Here is a 16,049-nt window from a genome sequence, read left to right as displayed (position 1 = left end):
CTTCATCCTAGGATTAACATGGGAACAAAGGAGAACTAACAAGGGCTTTGGCTTAGAGCAGTTATGAAAGATTTTTTAACGTTTAAACATAACAGATGAGCAAATAAAAATCTATAGAGAAAAGAATTGTGCTGGATAATTTTGAGAGCCATAAAGATGTATATAAAATACTAAAATACTAAAATACTTCACAATCTTGCTGATTAAAGAAGGACATGTACACATTTAGAAAGAAACACCATAAGCTTGGATGCACATACATGTACGCACATACATGCTAAGTCAAAAGAACAATACTAAAGCAAAGACTAGGGTTTCTAAGAAAGAAGAGTTTGAGAAAGTCTGGGAAGATCATTGGAGAGGATGGAACTCAAGATGAGCCAAGGAGAACAGACATAACTTCCAAAAGCAAAGCTGAGAGGTGAGGATCAAAGCTAGAGTACTAAGAAGAGCAAAGGCCCATTTAGAGAACAACAAATATCAGGGACTAAACAAGACAGTTTATTTGGAGAAGTATAGAAAAGAGAATTAAAGAAGTATTTGAAAAATATTGAATTTAATCATTGGGCTAAAGCAGGAAGTTCATTTTGGCAAGTTCGCATACTAATATTAGAAAGTTATTTGGGGCCTCACTGAAGGTTTTGAATGCCAAAATAAAGTACTCTGCTCTGTAGGCATTGGGAAAGTGTTTTTTAAGATATGCATAAAGAAGTTTCAGCATACACAGAACACTGTAAGAGCAAAGGCTGGGAAGAACAAAAATGTCTATCAACTAGAAACTGACTGGATAAATAAACTACGGAACCTCCAAACAATGAAATATGATGAAGCCAAACAAAAATGAGAAAGTGTTTTATGCAGAAGTATGGAAATATCTCCAAGATATACTGTAAGTGAAAAGAAGCAAATCACAAGCTGTTTTTACTCTATGCTCCTATTTATGTATAAAGGAGAGAAAAATAAAATTCTAATTTATACACTCATAAAATCTCTGCAGAAGGATATACAAGAAGCTAACAACAGAGGTTACTAATGGAAGAGGGGGCTGGCTGGGGAACAAGAATGAAGAGTGGCTTTTCACCATACTGTACACTCTTCTGCATTTAAAAATTTTTGTACCAGGTGAATGTATTACCCAAGAAAGACAAATAAATAAAAAGTAAAACTTGTTTAAAGTTTTAAAAATACTAATTAGATGGTGGTATTTAGTATTGGAGAGAAAAAAGCATTAAGGTAGCTATTGCAAAAGTCCAGGGACGTCAAAATAAGGGCTTGGGCAATGGTGGTGCCTGGGGGAATGAAAATTAAGACACAGATGAGTGACACTGACATTGTGAAGGAAAGGTGAAAGTGGCTTTTCCCACAGGTGTTTCACAAGTAGTTATTATACACGTACACACAAATGCACACATACACACGGTGCGTCATAAATCAAATTTGGGTTATTTATTATAAAATAAATAGAAAACTATTGGATAGCCAACAAAGCCAAGAACACTGTCTGGAGAATTTTCCAAATTTGATTTATGACGCATCTCTCCAGCGTAGTCAGCCACACCCTTGCAGACACCACTCTCTTTTGAGAGGAAGAGATTTCTCTCCTCTCTCAAGAAACAAGGAAACAATCTTCTCTGTCATCCTCTACCACACAGCATCCTCTGTGCATAAGAAACCTGTACTCTGTGAAACTGGCCTTGACTGTCTTCAGTGACACCTCTTTTCCCAAGAGAAGTACATTATGTCCTCATTTTTGCCATCACTAACCCTTGTACAGATGTCTATGACAGCACTGCATGTACTAACTGTAAATGTTTCTTCATATGATTCTCCCATCCTACATCATGAGCCATTTGGATCCCAGGGCCATATTTTGTTCATATTTGTACCCCACTGATTATCTAGAAAATTGAATGGCATAGGGCAGGTAGTCAATAAAAGCATAAATAAATCAATAAATTAATGAATGTATAAAATGTTGGACTTTGATTTGGGTAGATAATGTGTTCTGCTCCCAATTAGTCATCTGTCTAAGGCACTAAGGGCTGGACACACTAAGGGCTGGACTGAGTGGTCACTGGTCTCTTCCAACTCTGTATTCTATCATTTGCTTTTGGCTAAAGGCCCATCACAGTCAGCACCATCCTCACGTCATTGGAAGGAGAGATGTCCCCATTCCCAGCACAGGAGCTACTCTACCACCATCTCTCCTTTGGTGCACAGAAATGGAAGTGGTAGTGAAGGGAGCCGTGGTGAGGACAGAGTGAGCTGAGGCTCTGCTCAGCACTACAGAAAATAACCACAGCTGCTATGGGCTTAGAGCCAGTGTGTTATGTCTTCCTGAAGAATTGCTCACTGTAGTAACAACTGTCTTACATGTCTTCTGTGCTTTCATTCCAGGTAATGCCTGCATCATAACAAATTATGAAACTATATTAAAATCATCCCTATAGGAAGCTACTGACTTTCTTTTAACTATTGCTTATGTTTTGTAGAAACTACAGGGATACAAATTACTGTCTTGAAGGAGACAGAGTTTACTCAATGTTTAATTTGTATTAAATCCAAAGAAGGAAAAAAAAAAGAGGAAGGGTAATAAATTTGAGACACAACTCCTGTAAGTCACATTACTTCAAGAAAATGTCTCATCTAGCTGCCTAGAAGTAAAAAGATAAAATAAACATAAACTTCATTTCCTTATCGGTGAATGTTTCTGAAGAAGCATTACTCCATTACAACTTCTTAACAGTCGGACGTCTTTAGGGGGCTTCTGGTTAGTGTACTCCCCTGGCTGTACCAGAAACACCCCAAGATGTTTTCTTTTTCAATTTTCAGGTATCCTTTGATAACCAAGTGAGGAGACACTCCAGTCTAGGTCTCATTCCTAGGGAAGACAGACAACTTTTTATAGCTATTTGGGACACTATAACTTTCAAGAGGTCATTTTAAGGATAAATAAATGGAGTATCTCCAAAATTAGAAAGTGTTTGTGCCTAAAGTTTAGGTAATTACAGCCAAGGGAGGAAGTGGGAACAGCTGGTGTAGGGTTGCCAAGTCAAATCCACTCAGAGCGGGAGAAGCAGAACGAGCAACCAGATTTCAGTTTACTGAGAGAAAAGGATCTGGGAGTTCTTGGCCAGGGAAAGGAGAACACAGCCCATGGCCGCTGACCTTCTGAGCCTTCCCTTCTGGTCTCTCTCTCTGTACCAGTGGATTTTGGCAAGTTTTCCACTAACATGGGAAAAACAGAGATATTTCTTGTACTCTCCAGCTTCACCCTCTTTCCTAATTTAATACTTCAGTGCCAGACAAGAAAACATCCGGTAGGCAACTGTGAACACCTTGGGCCTCACTGAGAGGGCAGGTCTTGCCTCCGCCCTTTCGCTAAAATACAAGCGCTGCAGGTTCAGGGAGAACAAATCATACAGGGGCCACAGAGCTGGGCCACCTTTAAAGTTAGGAGACTAATCACTTAAGTACTTACAGAAGAGCTCAGGTTTAAAAACACATCTCAACCATCTAATGAAAACCTAAAAAATCATATTTTTATAGGACATATGAAATTTATGGACAGATGTAGAGGGAAATGTACCTGATGACAAATTAAAGAATATGGGGCTTGCCTTGCTCTGACACTTATTAGTCACTCTCTCTCTGGATTTATCTCTCATCTATAAAAAAAAAAATCTTCTATCTGTCCAATCTATATAGTTAGTACCTTAATTATCTATCTCATTGGTTAGTTTTTAAAGACAAAATGAAATAAGTTTATGAAAGTACTTTAAGAATTTTAAAGCCATATACAATATGAGTATTAATATTATCAAAGCAGACAACCCCAACTCCATCCTATATTTCCAAATCTAGAGACAGTTTGTACCCGTGCATTCTTATGATCAGGTGTATGAACACATCCTTCTCTTGAGGTGAACAACTATCAATTAAAACAACCTGTACCAAAAGTCAGGTTAAATTATACCAAAGCTGGAAAGTGATCCTAAAAGACATTCTAGACTCTCTTCTCCTCCCCTTTAAATTCTGTTTCATGTTTAAATAAATACATCTTGGTAGGAGAACTCTACTGTAAGTAGGTACATGTCTTTAAACTGGGCTGGGATGCTGACAAGTGATTTTATACATACAGCATTTGAAACAGTCCCTTCACACAAACTTCTTATAATGTGTTGCTATTATTATAATTAATGTCCTCTTCTTTGACATCAGCTGTTTCTTTCAGCAACATCTAATTGTACAATATTATCCAAGTACAGTTATTTTTAAAAAAACTGTATTGTTGAAAAGTTATAGGTACAATAAATTTCTGTATAGTAAATTATATTTTACACATACATTTCAATAATAATTTCAAGGATGCATCCTAAAAGGACTGACATAGGATGATGGGTTAGACTGCTACAAAGATCAATTTACACAGAAAGAATTATTTATAAGAAGCAAAAGGGACTAGAATTGAGCAAATCTTGCACCATCTGGGTGGGAGTCAGGAGGCTTTCAGACTCAAATCTTCTGTGTGCAAAGGTATTCCTTCTTTCTATTTAAGGTATTCAAACTGATGGGCCTATGATGAAAGTCTACAAATGAAGAAAATACCTAGATCCAACCAAGTGATGTGATCACTATCCCTTCACAGTGTACCACAGAATTCCCTCTCCCTTTGACAAAATGGTAATAGGATGCTAGAAACAATGGGTTAGGAAAATGAGGAGGGTAATGATCTTCTTGAGAAAAAGAATTAAATATTTCGTTCTTACTATAAGATAGTACTTGTGATTTAAAATGGATACACATCTTATTGCAAGTACATGATTTGATTATATTCTAAATATTTCTTCATATGAAAACTCAGACACAGATTTTAAGTACTTTTATAGTTCCTATCAATTATTTTTCAGGAGTTTAACTCAAAAAAAATTTTTTCTCTACTATTTCTTCCTGAGAATTTGCTGCCAAAGAGAAACTGCTCTCTTTGACAAACAGCAATAGATGAAATTACATTACTTTTTAGATGTCCAAAGAATCAACTTAAATGAAGCTAGACACGTGACAAGAATAGCTTCATTCAGTCATTCTGCCTTATTTCACAGCAGTTTTCCTTCCTATTGGTAGATTGCAGGGATAACTGCTATACCTATAACTAACTGCAACAGAAATAAATCCCCCAATTACACACACACACACACACACACACACACACACACACACACACACACACAGAGGGAGAGGGAGAGGGAGTGAGAGAGGGAGACTTTTCTAAGTAGCAGAGGATGAGAGGAATTTCTAGGGCTCAGAAGAAATAGAATGAAAAAAATACTTTCTATTCCAGAGTCCTTTGTCCTCTGCAACCAGACCCTATTTGGACTAGGGACACACTAAATAAGAAAATGCAAAAGCTTAAGTTAATAGGAAGAGGGAGAGAAAAGAAAGGATGGATATTGCATGGAACGACTCAGGAGGCATAGGTGATGGGATTTTTCGAAATAAACACTTAGCAGGAAATGTTTGATATTCTTCTAAGTAAAATTGCAATAAAGTTGAGTGTTAAGGGGGATAAGCTTTGGAATCAGACAGACCTGGTCCCAAATTTTACTAGCTATATCACGTTGGACAAATGATTAGATTTGTCTGAGCTTCAGTTTGCAATTCTATTAAATGGTGATAGAATATATACTTCACAGGAATGTTTTAAGAATTAAATACAAAAATGTATGTGGGTAAAGCACTTAGTACCTAGCACATAGTAAGTACTCAATAACAAGCAATTATGTACAAGATAAATTAGAGTATTTTAGATAGACAAGCCTTCTTAAAGCACTATTTTATTCAAATACCAATAACACTTCTATACAGAACCTGGCTGAAAGCAATTAAAAAATCAGTTTAGTTGTCCCATACACATTTCTGATAACATTAGCTTTCTCTTTCTCTCAAATGTAATTTTAATTCATTTCTTAAAAAAACTTCCCTAGGAAAGATACCAGTAGGGCAAGAAAACTGTAGAGTGAAAAATGTCCAACACAATACTGCTTGCTTAAAATAAACAATGCAAAGAAAATAATAAAATAAAGATAAATAATCTCACTCCTCATCAACTGCTAATACATGCAGCAAACCAAAATGTTTAACTCAGAATACACCATCACAAAACTTTACAATGCATTAATTAAAAAAGAAAATCTGGGGTAAAATTAAGTTGGGGGTTCTTAAAAGAATTGCTCCAGGTAAAAAAACAGATTTGGACAGAGTAGAGGCAAACCTCATAGGACTATTTCAGAGTATTCTGGAAAGCCATAGTCTGTCGATGCCCAGCACAATGTCTGGCATGTAGTAAATGTATTTGCTAAATGAAACTTCAGATTTTTCAGAGAAAGTCATATCAGCTTTAGATACTCGGATTAAAGCAAAATACTTCTTCTTTTTTTTTTTTTTTTGCATGGATTTGGGGTTAGAGGTCTTCATATGACAATTACTAAGCCATTATAAATATGGCTCTGGGTTTTAGGTCTACATGTCCCAAGGCTGGCTTTGATTTGGAAACTGGAAGATAGAGATGAGAAAATGCATATAAAGCTAGCTGGAAGTTTCATAAAGGAAATGAATAATATCAGGCTCAGCATGAATTTCACTGAACTGTTCAATGCTTTTCAAAGCATAAATCACTTGGCCTTGCAAAAGCATTCTAGGCAATCTTTTGGATGGAGGAAATACGCTCATATCATTAAGTTCATATAGTGGAGAGAATAACAAAGGACACGCTGAATTCTGTAGACAAATATCAAGGGATTTTATTCCCCCTTTCCCATCTCAATTGAAATCACATCCCCATGAAAGAAGACAGCAATTTTCTAACAATACTCAGAGAAAGTCTACCTAGAGTACTTTTAGTAGGAAGCATAATATTTCTAGTTGGACACAGGTGTGCCCAACAAAACCCCCAATAGTGACAGGAATGAGGCCCTGACCATACCCCATGCAACCTCCTCTCCTTTCTCAAGTGCATGTACTGACTTCCTATTAACTCTGTCTCCTCAGGCATAACTCTAAATGAAGCTCAGAATTCAACACTAAGTTTTTTCCTACCTGTGTACCATCAGATTTCTACACTGAATTCTAAACCTCACAGCTTAACAATTAATTGTTGTATAATTATTAGACTGACAAAAACACCTTTTCACAAACATAAGCTACTTAAATTTATTTGAATGATAGAGAGGTATCCCTAAAACTCTGATGCCTAAAGTAAATATTTAGTAAACGAGTGAGGTACCTTCAGTGACTGTAGAGAGTCTGAGTTAGTGTCACAGTAGAGGATGATGTTGTTAGCCATGCTGAAACTTTCTCTTACTCCAAGGTGGTAAAACAAGGACGGCTGCCGGAAGGCATCACTCATCTCCACCACAGCAATATCTGCAAACAGAAAACAAAGTCCCCCAAAAGATGACACCTAAATAATGCTGAGAAAACACATTTTGGTTTCAATAACTTAATATTCAAAGAGAAAAATGAAGAAATAACAGGGATTTTCCCTCTGCATTTACCACTGAATTTTGAATTTGTAGTTCTACCCGGAAGTGGTTTTATAAAAAGCAGCCAAACTGCATTTTTTTAAACAAGAAAGGGATCATATAATTACTGGAAACTAAGGAGAGTATGCAATGGTAGGAAATGGGGCTAATCCTCTCTGCTAAATTTTAACATTAAAACAAGTTAACTAAAGTTATAGAAGCAGTTTCATGGGCAGTAGCAATAAGTAATAACCATAAAACAAGATTTAAAAAGCAAATAGGTAAGATTGTGAATTAAGCCAGAGCTATATTTTATAATTAATTAATTAATATCTAGCAAGTCTCTAGCAAGTATAATCAAGAAAAATGGAAAGCAAAGGTATAGGAAATTATGACTAAGGAGAATTTAACCACAGTTACGAATTCTCCCATAGCTGAGAGATGTCTGACACCAAGGTAGTATAAACCTGATAGCCAAAACTGACAATAATGTTACAAACATAAAGTTCAGGTTAGTCTCAAACTCATTTATATAGTGACAAAAATATAAAAGAAAAATGAACAAAATGCACCAAGCATTATAAGGACACTAGCATTGGTTTAAATTTATTTTGGGAACGCAAGGATGGCTCCATGGAAAAAAAAATCAGCATTTCCACAGATGCCCCAAACACTGATTAAAATTCAAAATCTACTTCTCATTAAAAATAACTACAAACTAAAAATGTAAGGGTACTTCTTGAACATTAAGAATAACAATACATTCATATACATGCCAACTTTGTGCTTACAGACACTCCCATGAAAATCAGAAAAAAGATAAGGCTGTCGACTAGTCCACTAGTTAACTTCCAAAAAAATCTTCATTACTGCAACTAGATTTCACAAAATAAGGAGATATAATTGTATAAAATGAAATACATGATCATCATTACTTGCAGATGCTATGGTTGTCAACCAAAAAATCCCAAGAGAATCAACTAAGTAACTATTATAAGTAATAATATAATTTGATAAGTGTCAAGATGAAAGCTTACTATGAAAACCAAGAGCTTCCTTTATAATCTTAATAAGCATTTGGAAAATATAACGATAAAACAGATCCTACTCACAATTAAAATGAAAATGTTAACAAACCTCATAACAAATTTAACAGATGATGCCAATTTGTTAAAAAATATGTGTAATATGTAACAGATAAAAAGTTAACATCTTTATAAATCATCTCTTATTGGTCAGTTTAAAACAAAGAGGCAACCACAAAAACATTACAATAAAAAATTAGGCTATCACAAAAGTAATATTGCAAAAATAATAAACATTTGAAAAAATGTTCTATATCTCAGTACTGATAAATGCACATTAAGTCAACTGTAAAGTGCCAGTCTTTTTGATTAACAAGTAGCCAAAGGTATTTCTATTTCAAAATGCCCAATGAAAATGTAGAGAAATGATATTTACACGCCAAGAGGAAGTGTAAACTTTCTAAGAGATTTAAGTCCTTAAAATTATGTACACTTTTTGACCCAAAAACTCTATTCCTAAGCCTTTACTCTGAGAAAATTTCTATAAATGTGGCAGATCTACTTATAAGTAAGTCCACTGAAATATATTTTTACAATAAAAATGGAAAATGCCTAAACAGCCATCAATGGAAAAATGGTCAGATATAGATCAATAGAATGAGATAATGGCATATTATGTAACCATTAAAAACTATATTGTAGAAGAATATTTAGCAAGGAGGGTAAATTCAAGCTATATTAAGTCCGATATTAAATATAATATATACATTATAGTGAACAGCATATACATTAAATTATAATGAATACATTATTATATATACTGTATGTATATATGCACATGAATAAAAATGTCTGGAAAGTTATACAACAAATATAAACATAATAGCTGTGTAACAAGATTATGAATTATTTTTTCTTCTTTATGCCTTCTATATTTTTTACAATTTCTATTTTGAATACTGATTACTTTTATAATTTAGGAACCCATAGAAATATAAAAAGAAAAAGAGCAAAGACCTGTGTGACTGAGTGGAAACCCAAAAGGCAGCATATAAAAATAATGTGACTCTTGAGAAGCTGTTTGGTAGAGTCAGCCTTATCTAATGAATGTGAAATTAGAATTCACATTCTGCGAAGGAGAAATAATCAGATGAAATGGAGGCTAAAGATAGAAGATTTAGTGAGGTTATGAAAAGGAAGATAAGTCAAACTTCAAAAGATTTTTTTCAAGGCTAAAAATGATTTAAGGGCCCTTTAATGCAAATAAAGAATTTGGGGGGGGGTCCTCAACATTTTTACATCAAAAATCAACACATGAAAAAAAAAATGAGTCACTGCATCCCACCCACAAGCCCCATCTGCCTCCTGCACCCACACTGCTTCCTCCTCCCACTGATGCCAGCCACTCACAGTCAGCCACAGAGCTTTAAAATCAAGAAACAGCGTAAAATGGGGCTGAAAGAAACCAAATGTGGCTGATGAAAAATAAACTAGAGACATGCAAAGAAAAAAAACTAGCTAAGTTAAAGTAGTGACAAGAGGTGGGGGGGATGGTTATTTGCAGAAAAATGACTTGTGGGATTTGATGTTAAAAACACTACAGAAGGCTTTCAGATTAAGAGGGACACTAGACATATAAAACAAATGGTACAAGCAAAATAATATATAGTCATTAGATCTAATCATTAAGCAGATCCAATTTTTTAATGCTATTTAGATCTGAACATCTAAGCAGAATAGATCCATTTTTTTAATGCTATATAGAAAGAACATTAAAATGCTTACAGGATAACTCAAAAGGATTGACTTTTTTTCTACTTCAGATTATTGATTTGTTCTAATATATTTGTATTCTTTTCTAAACTTATTTTTCAACTTCCATAGAATAAAATTCGCTCTTCCATCTGAAATGTTCAATGCTTGTGTCCATTTTAAAAAATTGTTTGTTTTCTTATTGTTAAGGTTTGCGTGTTCTTTGTATTTTCTGAGTATTTTTTCCTTTCACGGATATGTGAACTGCGAATACTTTCTCCTAGTTTGTGACTTGTCTTTTCATTCTGTTAATAGTGTCTTTAAAAGAGCAGAAGTTTCTAACTTTAAGTCCAATTTATCAACTTTTATCAATTGTGCTTTAGGTACGGTATCTAAAAATATCTTTGCCTAACCCGAGGTCACCAAAGTTTTCTCTTATGTTTTCTTCTGAAACATAAGAGAAACATAGCTTTACATTTTACATTAAGGTCTATGATTCACTTTGAGTTAATTTTTGTAAACAGTGTATGGTATGTGTCAAGGTTTCTATTTGTTATAAAGACTTCTTTCTTCTTTGAATTGCCTCTGCTTTTCTGTCACACATTAACTGACTACATTTGTGTGAGTTTATTTTTTGGATTTTCTATTCTGTTCCACTGATCTATGTGTCAACTGTTTTGACTATTATAGCTTTATGGTAGGTACTGAAATCAAGCACTGTGAGTCCTTCAACTCTATTCTTCTGTTTCCAAATCATTTTAGCAATTTCCATTCTATTTACTTTCCTGTATAAATTTTAGAATTAGTTGGTAACTGAGAGCTATCACTTGATAGCTACCAAAAAAAAATCCTCCCAGGGTATTGACGAGACTTGTGTTGAATACCTAGACAATTTGGGGGAGAACTGATATCTTAAAAATATTGTCTTTCAATCCATAAATGGAGCATATCTCTCCATTTACTCAGCAATTTACTCCATTTCTTTCACCAATACTTTAAAATATTTTAATGTGCAGTTCCTGCACATATTTTGTTGAAATTGTGCCTGGTTGTTTTTTTTTATATTCTTCTTTTTAAAATTTCAAATCCCTATTATTTACTGCTACTATATAAAAATAGTTGATTTTTGTATATTGACCTTATAACCTGAGACTTTATTAAACTCACTTCTTAGTTCCAGGGTTTTTTGTTTTTGTTTTTGTTTGTTTGTTTGTTTGTTTGTTTTTGTACATGCTTTGGGATTTTCTACAAAGACAACTATGTCATGTGCAATTCTTCCTTTCTAATCTGGATGTCTTTTATGCTTTGTTGTTGTTTGTTTTATTTTGCCTTATTATTGGCTGGGACTTCCAATAACACAGCATTTGTTTAAACAGTAATTTTTTATTATCAAACTAAAGGAAATATTTTATTATGGCTACCTTCTGACTCTGATGGATATCTTCTCAAAAGTAGTAAAATAAAAAGGAAAAAATTATCTTTCTTGTGAAATGATCCTACGACATGCTAAAAATGCAAAAGATGATATAATTATAACATTAAACAAATACCTGATAAAAATTCTTGAAACCACTTAAATGAGGTACAGTTTCTCCACTTTATTTCACAAACACATATTCAGATATTACTTTGTGTCAGGCAACATATGCTTCTCAAATATTAACTGCCTTAATCTTTAGAATACCCCTTTCTGGTAGGTAATATTATTTCAGGACCCTGAGGCGGAGAAGGTATGAGTAATCTGCCCAAATCAAATAGAAAAGGATAGCACCAGGATTTGCACTCGAGCAATCTAATTGGAGAATCCATGCTCTTAATTCTTAACTGAGCCACACCTTACACTTATAGAATATAGAGGTTCCAAAGATCAGAACACAAATATAAATTGGAGGACCAAAGGATATACTCTCATAATGTATTTCATGAGTAAATGTACTTAATAATTGTCTAGTTGACTTTCTGTGGTAATAGTATGAGGATGAGTATGTGGTAACAGTATGCCACATTTAAAAATTTAAGACTAAGTCAATCATTTAAAAGTACAGATAAAGACACAAAAATCTCTTACATTTTTACCTAAGATTTACTTTCTTTCCTGCTCCAACTGAGTTAATGTTAAATGGAGTAAAAATTAGGTTTCCCGGGGGTTTATTAAAGCATAATAAATTTTAAGGCAATAATATAAAACTTATGTTTAATTACATTTTAGGTCATCAAATGACAGTGGTTCGTGATCTGTGTTTCTTTTTTCTCATTTAATTTTTCCTTCATAATACTATATTTGTTAGTTAAATATCTCACATGAGCTGCTGCTTGTGAAAAGTGTAGTTGAAGGAAGACATCAATATTTAGTTACTTTTTATCTATTCGATTATTTTCCTTAGGCATCGGATCACTGATGACAAAGAGAGCCCAATAGTGATTTGGCTTAGTCTAAAAGGTGCTCCAAAATTCATAGAAATTTCTCGTTATCACACAGAACTACCCTACCCACTCATGATAGATTAATCCTCAAGAAGACCCAATTTAATTAAACAAACATCCTGTACACCTATTTTATAAAAGGGTTCCTGTTACCTGCTATCTGTTATTAAAGTTAAAAGAAAAAAAATTAACAAGTCAGTTTTCCAAAGTCTGGCAGGTAAACAATGTCGGGAAATTGCAAAACTCCTATTGTACAGCTAGAATTGCTGAAATTTTCAGGAAGGATAGAAGAAAAATCTACCATCATTGTTGTCTTGAATTGGTCATAGTTTGGCAATTCCTGCTGTAAATTACACCCATTTAGATTCGCCAGCATCACTTAACTTTCTTGTGCATCATTTGGTTAACCCTACCATGTATAATGACAAATTATTTGCGTCAACAGTATATTTTGGTTCATAATTTCCTCATGACTAAATTCCAATAAATGTATGCATAATGATGCAAACATGAATAATTTTTATATGGCTAAAACAAATGTATACATAATGTCCTTGCCCCAGCCCTAATTTGCTTGTTTGATGCTTGTTTATTACACTGCGGTGGGTTTTTTTTTTTTTTTTTTTTTAACCTGAAAAGTGAAGCCTGGAAGGTAGGTGATCAGAGAGATATTTTTAACCTCCAGAGGTTGGACTTCAAAAAGGAAGCCATTGCACTTACAAAAGCGGGGCTGGAGAGAGGTGGAAGTGGGGAGAGAAGCCTAGAAGAGAGAAAGAGATAAAAGAGAAAGAAAGGAGGGAGAAGGGGGAGGAGAGAAACAGGGAGAGAAGGAAGGAGCAGAACCAAACAATACTGGTGTTATAAGAACTAAAGTCCCCTTATGCAGGCAATAGCTGCAAGAGTTCAGGCCATGATGCTGCAGCTTTAGAGAATATCAGGGGGAAAGAGCAACATCCATAGGAGGCACCCATCCCAGAACAGTAGGACCTAGAACCACAGCTCTCTCCCAGGAAACACAGCTTCAGAAAAGTAGACCACAGAGGTGAAAAACTGAAAGGAAACCCTTCTCCCCACGTCCAGTGGATGACTATGCAAACAACAGAAAAACTGTTTCATGACTACCAGTGTTTGACTCCTTATCAAGTTGCTGGATGGATGACCTTGGACAATACCTTAAATTCTCTGAGCTATGGTTTCCTCAACTATATATTAAGGAAAATAACACACGTAATTGCCACACAAAGCTGTTATAAAGATTACATGTGTGCTGGGTACAGTAAACTCTCAGTACGTGATTATGACATGGAGCCATGATAAGAAATGTTCATAGGAAGCCTTTTGATCAAATTATCATAAAAATGTTATTGAAGACAATGCTAATATGTAACTCAATACCACCTGATGAAGCTCATATGAATAATTACTCAGAGAAATGGTGTTGAAATCAAATTTGAAAGCATAGAAAGCCAACATAGAGAAGTTTGACTTGATTCTATAATCAGCAGTAATCCATCCATGTCCAAGAGGTTTGAAAAAAGATGTGGCAGGATCAAAGTTTTGGGAAGATATACTTAGATTTTGTGGATGGATGACAGATGAAAGAGACTGGAAGCTGAGATTGGTTAGGAGTCATTCAAGGGAGACTGTGCCCCTACACTAATATAGAGACAACATGGTGGAAAAATCAGGAGACTTTAGGAATTTGGTAAATGCAAGATAGTTAAAGAAAGAATTAAAGATGGTTCTGTTTCAAACTTGAATGATTAAGATTGATGACATTCCATCACCACAATAAACAACACAAGGGGAAGAACTGTTTTTGTTTTGTTTTGTTTTGTTTTTGGTAGAAATCTGAGTTTAGATTGGGAAAAACTAAACAGTGTGTGTATGTGTATCTAACTAAAAGATGACATTTTGAATCTCAGAAGAGAGATCAGAATCAGATTTAAGAGTCACAGTGATGGATCTCAGCAGAGAGATCAGAATAGATTTAAGAGTCACAGTGATGGGTTAGTTGAAGCAGTAGGTATCAATGAGATTGCTAACTCAGAGAGTATAGAAAAAAATGAGAAGGTATCTATCACTCAGGAAATCCCTTCCTCATTAAATATGCAATAGAAATACAGATATATGTTCACCAAAAGACATGTAATGTATGTTCATAATATCAATATTTGTAAACAATCAACAATAGAAAAATAAGCTGTGCTATATACAGACAACATACTATATAGCAATGGGAATAAAAAATCAACAAACACACACAAATGGATGAATCTCAGAAACAGATTAAGGGAAAGAATCCAGACACAAAAGAGTAGGTACTTTATGAGTCATGCTATATTACGGTTCAAAACATGAAGTTAAAAGTCAAAACAGTGGATACTTTGGTGGGAGACAATCAGCGGCCGACAGAGGACTCAAGTGGTTCTTCTGGAGAGCTAGTAAGGTTCTACTTCTTGATTTGGTGCTGGGTGCTGGTTCACTTTGTGAAAACTTAACTCATTTCCAGTCAATAATTTTGCCAAGAATGTTAAAAGAGAACTGTATTTAGTTTCCTATGGCCATTATGACAAATTACTATGAACTTGGTCCCTTTAAACAACAGAAATGTATTCTTTCACTCTTCTAGAGGCTGGAAGTCCAAAATCAAGGTGTCAGCAGGTCCAAGGCCATGCTACCTCCAGAGGATCTCGGCGAAAATCTGTTCCTTGCCTCTTCCAGAGTCTAGTAGTTTGGAACATTCTTTAGCTTGTGGTGTGTGCATCTGTGGTGTCAAACTGCCCTCTGCCTCTCTCTTATAAAGATACTTGTGATAGCATTTAGGGCCCATCTAGATAATCTAGGATCATCTCGTCTCAAGACCCTTAATTTAGTCAGATCTACAAAGACCTTTTTTCCAAATAAGTTAGCATTCAGTTTCCAGGGTTTTGACATCAATTTTGGAGCACAAATGTGAGGGTCATTTTCAGTCTACCACAAGGATTATAAAGAAGCCGCATGATAAGGAAGGTGAGTACAGTAGAACTAAAGGTGCTAAATAAAAGGTAAGGAAATGGAGGTAATACACATAGATGATTCTCCAGAAGACTGGCAGAGAAAGGAAGAGGATTAACATTTACTAAGGTCCACAGTAGGCATTTTAACATTCAATAAGGAAACCAAGAGCTCAGACAATAAATACTTAATGGGATAGAAAGAGCTAAAGGTTTTTAGTTTTATAATGGTGTTCTTGAACATTAATTAAAAGATTATGATTTTAAAGGGGGTAGCTAAAGTTTTTTAGTTTTATAATGGTGTTCTTGAACATTAATTAAAAGATTATGAT

The 16,049-nt window shown here is 34.7% G+C and overlaps 1 protein-coding gene across 1 annotated transcript in view; it reads right to left on the bottom strand.

Moving 5' to 3' along the window:
• The window catches only part of MAP3K5 (mitogen-activated protein kinase kinase kinase 5), a 168,962-nt gene that overhangs the window by 105,071 nt on the left and 47,842 nt on the right, over positions 1–16,049 (bottom strand). Inside the window, exon 2 of the mRNA XM_011356168.2 lies at positions 7,283–7,422. Within this exon, the coding sequence (XP_011354470.1) occupies positions 7,283–7,422 (140 nt within the window). The remainder of the gene's footprint in view (positions 1–7,282; positions 7,423–16,049) is intronic.

The sequence above is a fragment of the Pteropus vampyrus genome, unplaced genomic scaffold, assembly GCF_000151845.1.
Source record: "Pteropus vampyrus isolate Shadow unplaced genomic scaffold, Pvam_2.0 Scaffold24, whole genome shotgun sequence".
NCBI classification, from domain to species: domain Eukaryota; kingdom Metazoa; phylum Chordata; class Mammalia; order Chiroptera; family Pteropodidae; genus Pteropus; species Pteropus vampyrus.
This window is presented reverse-complemented; position numbering and strand designations above follow the sequence as displayed.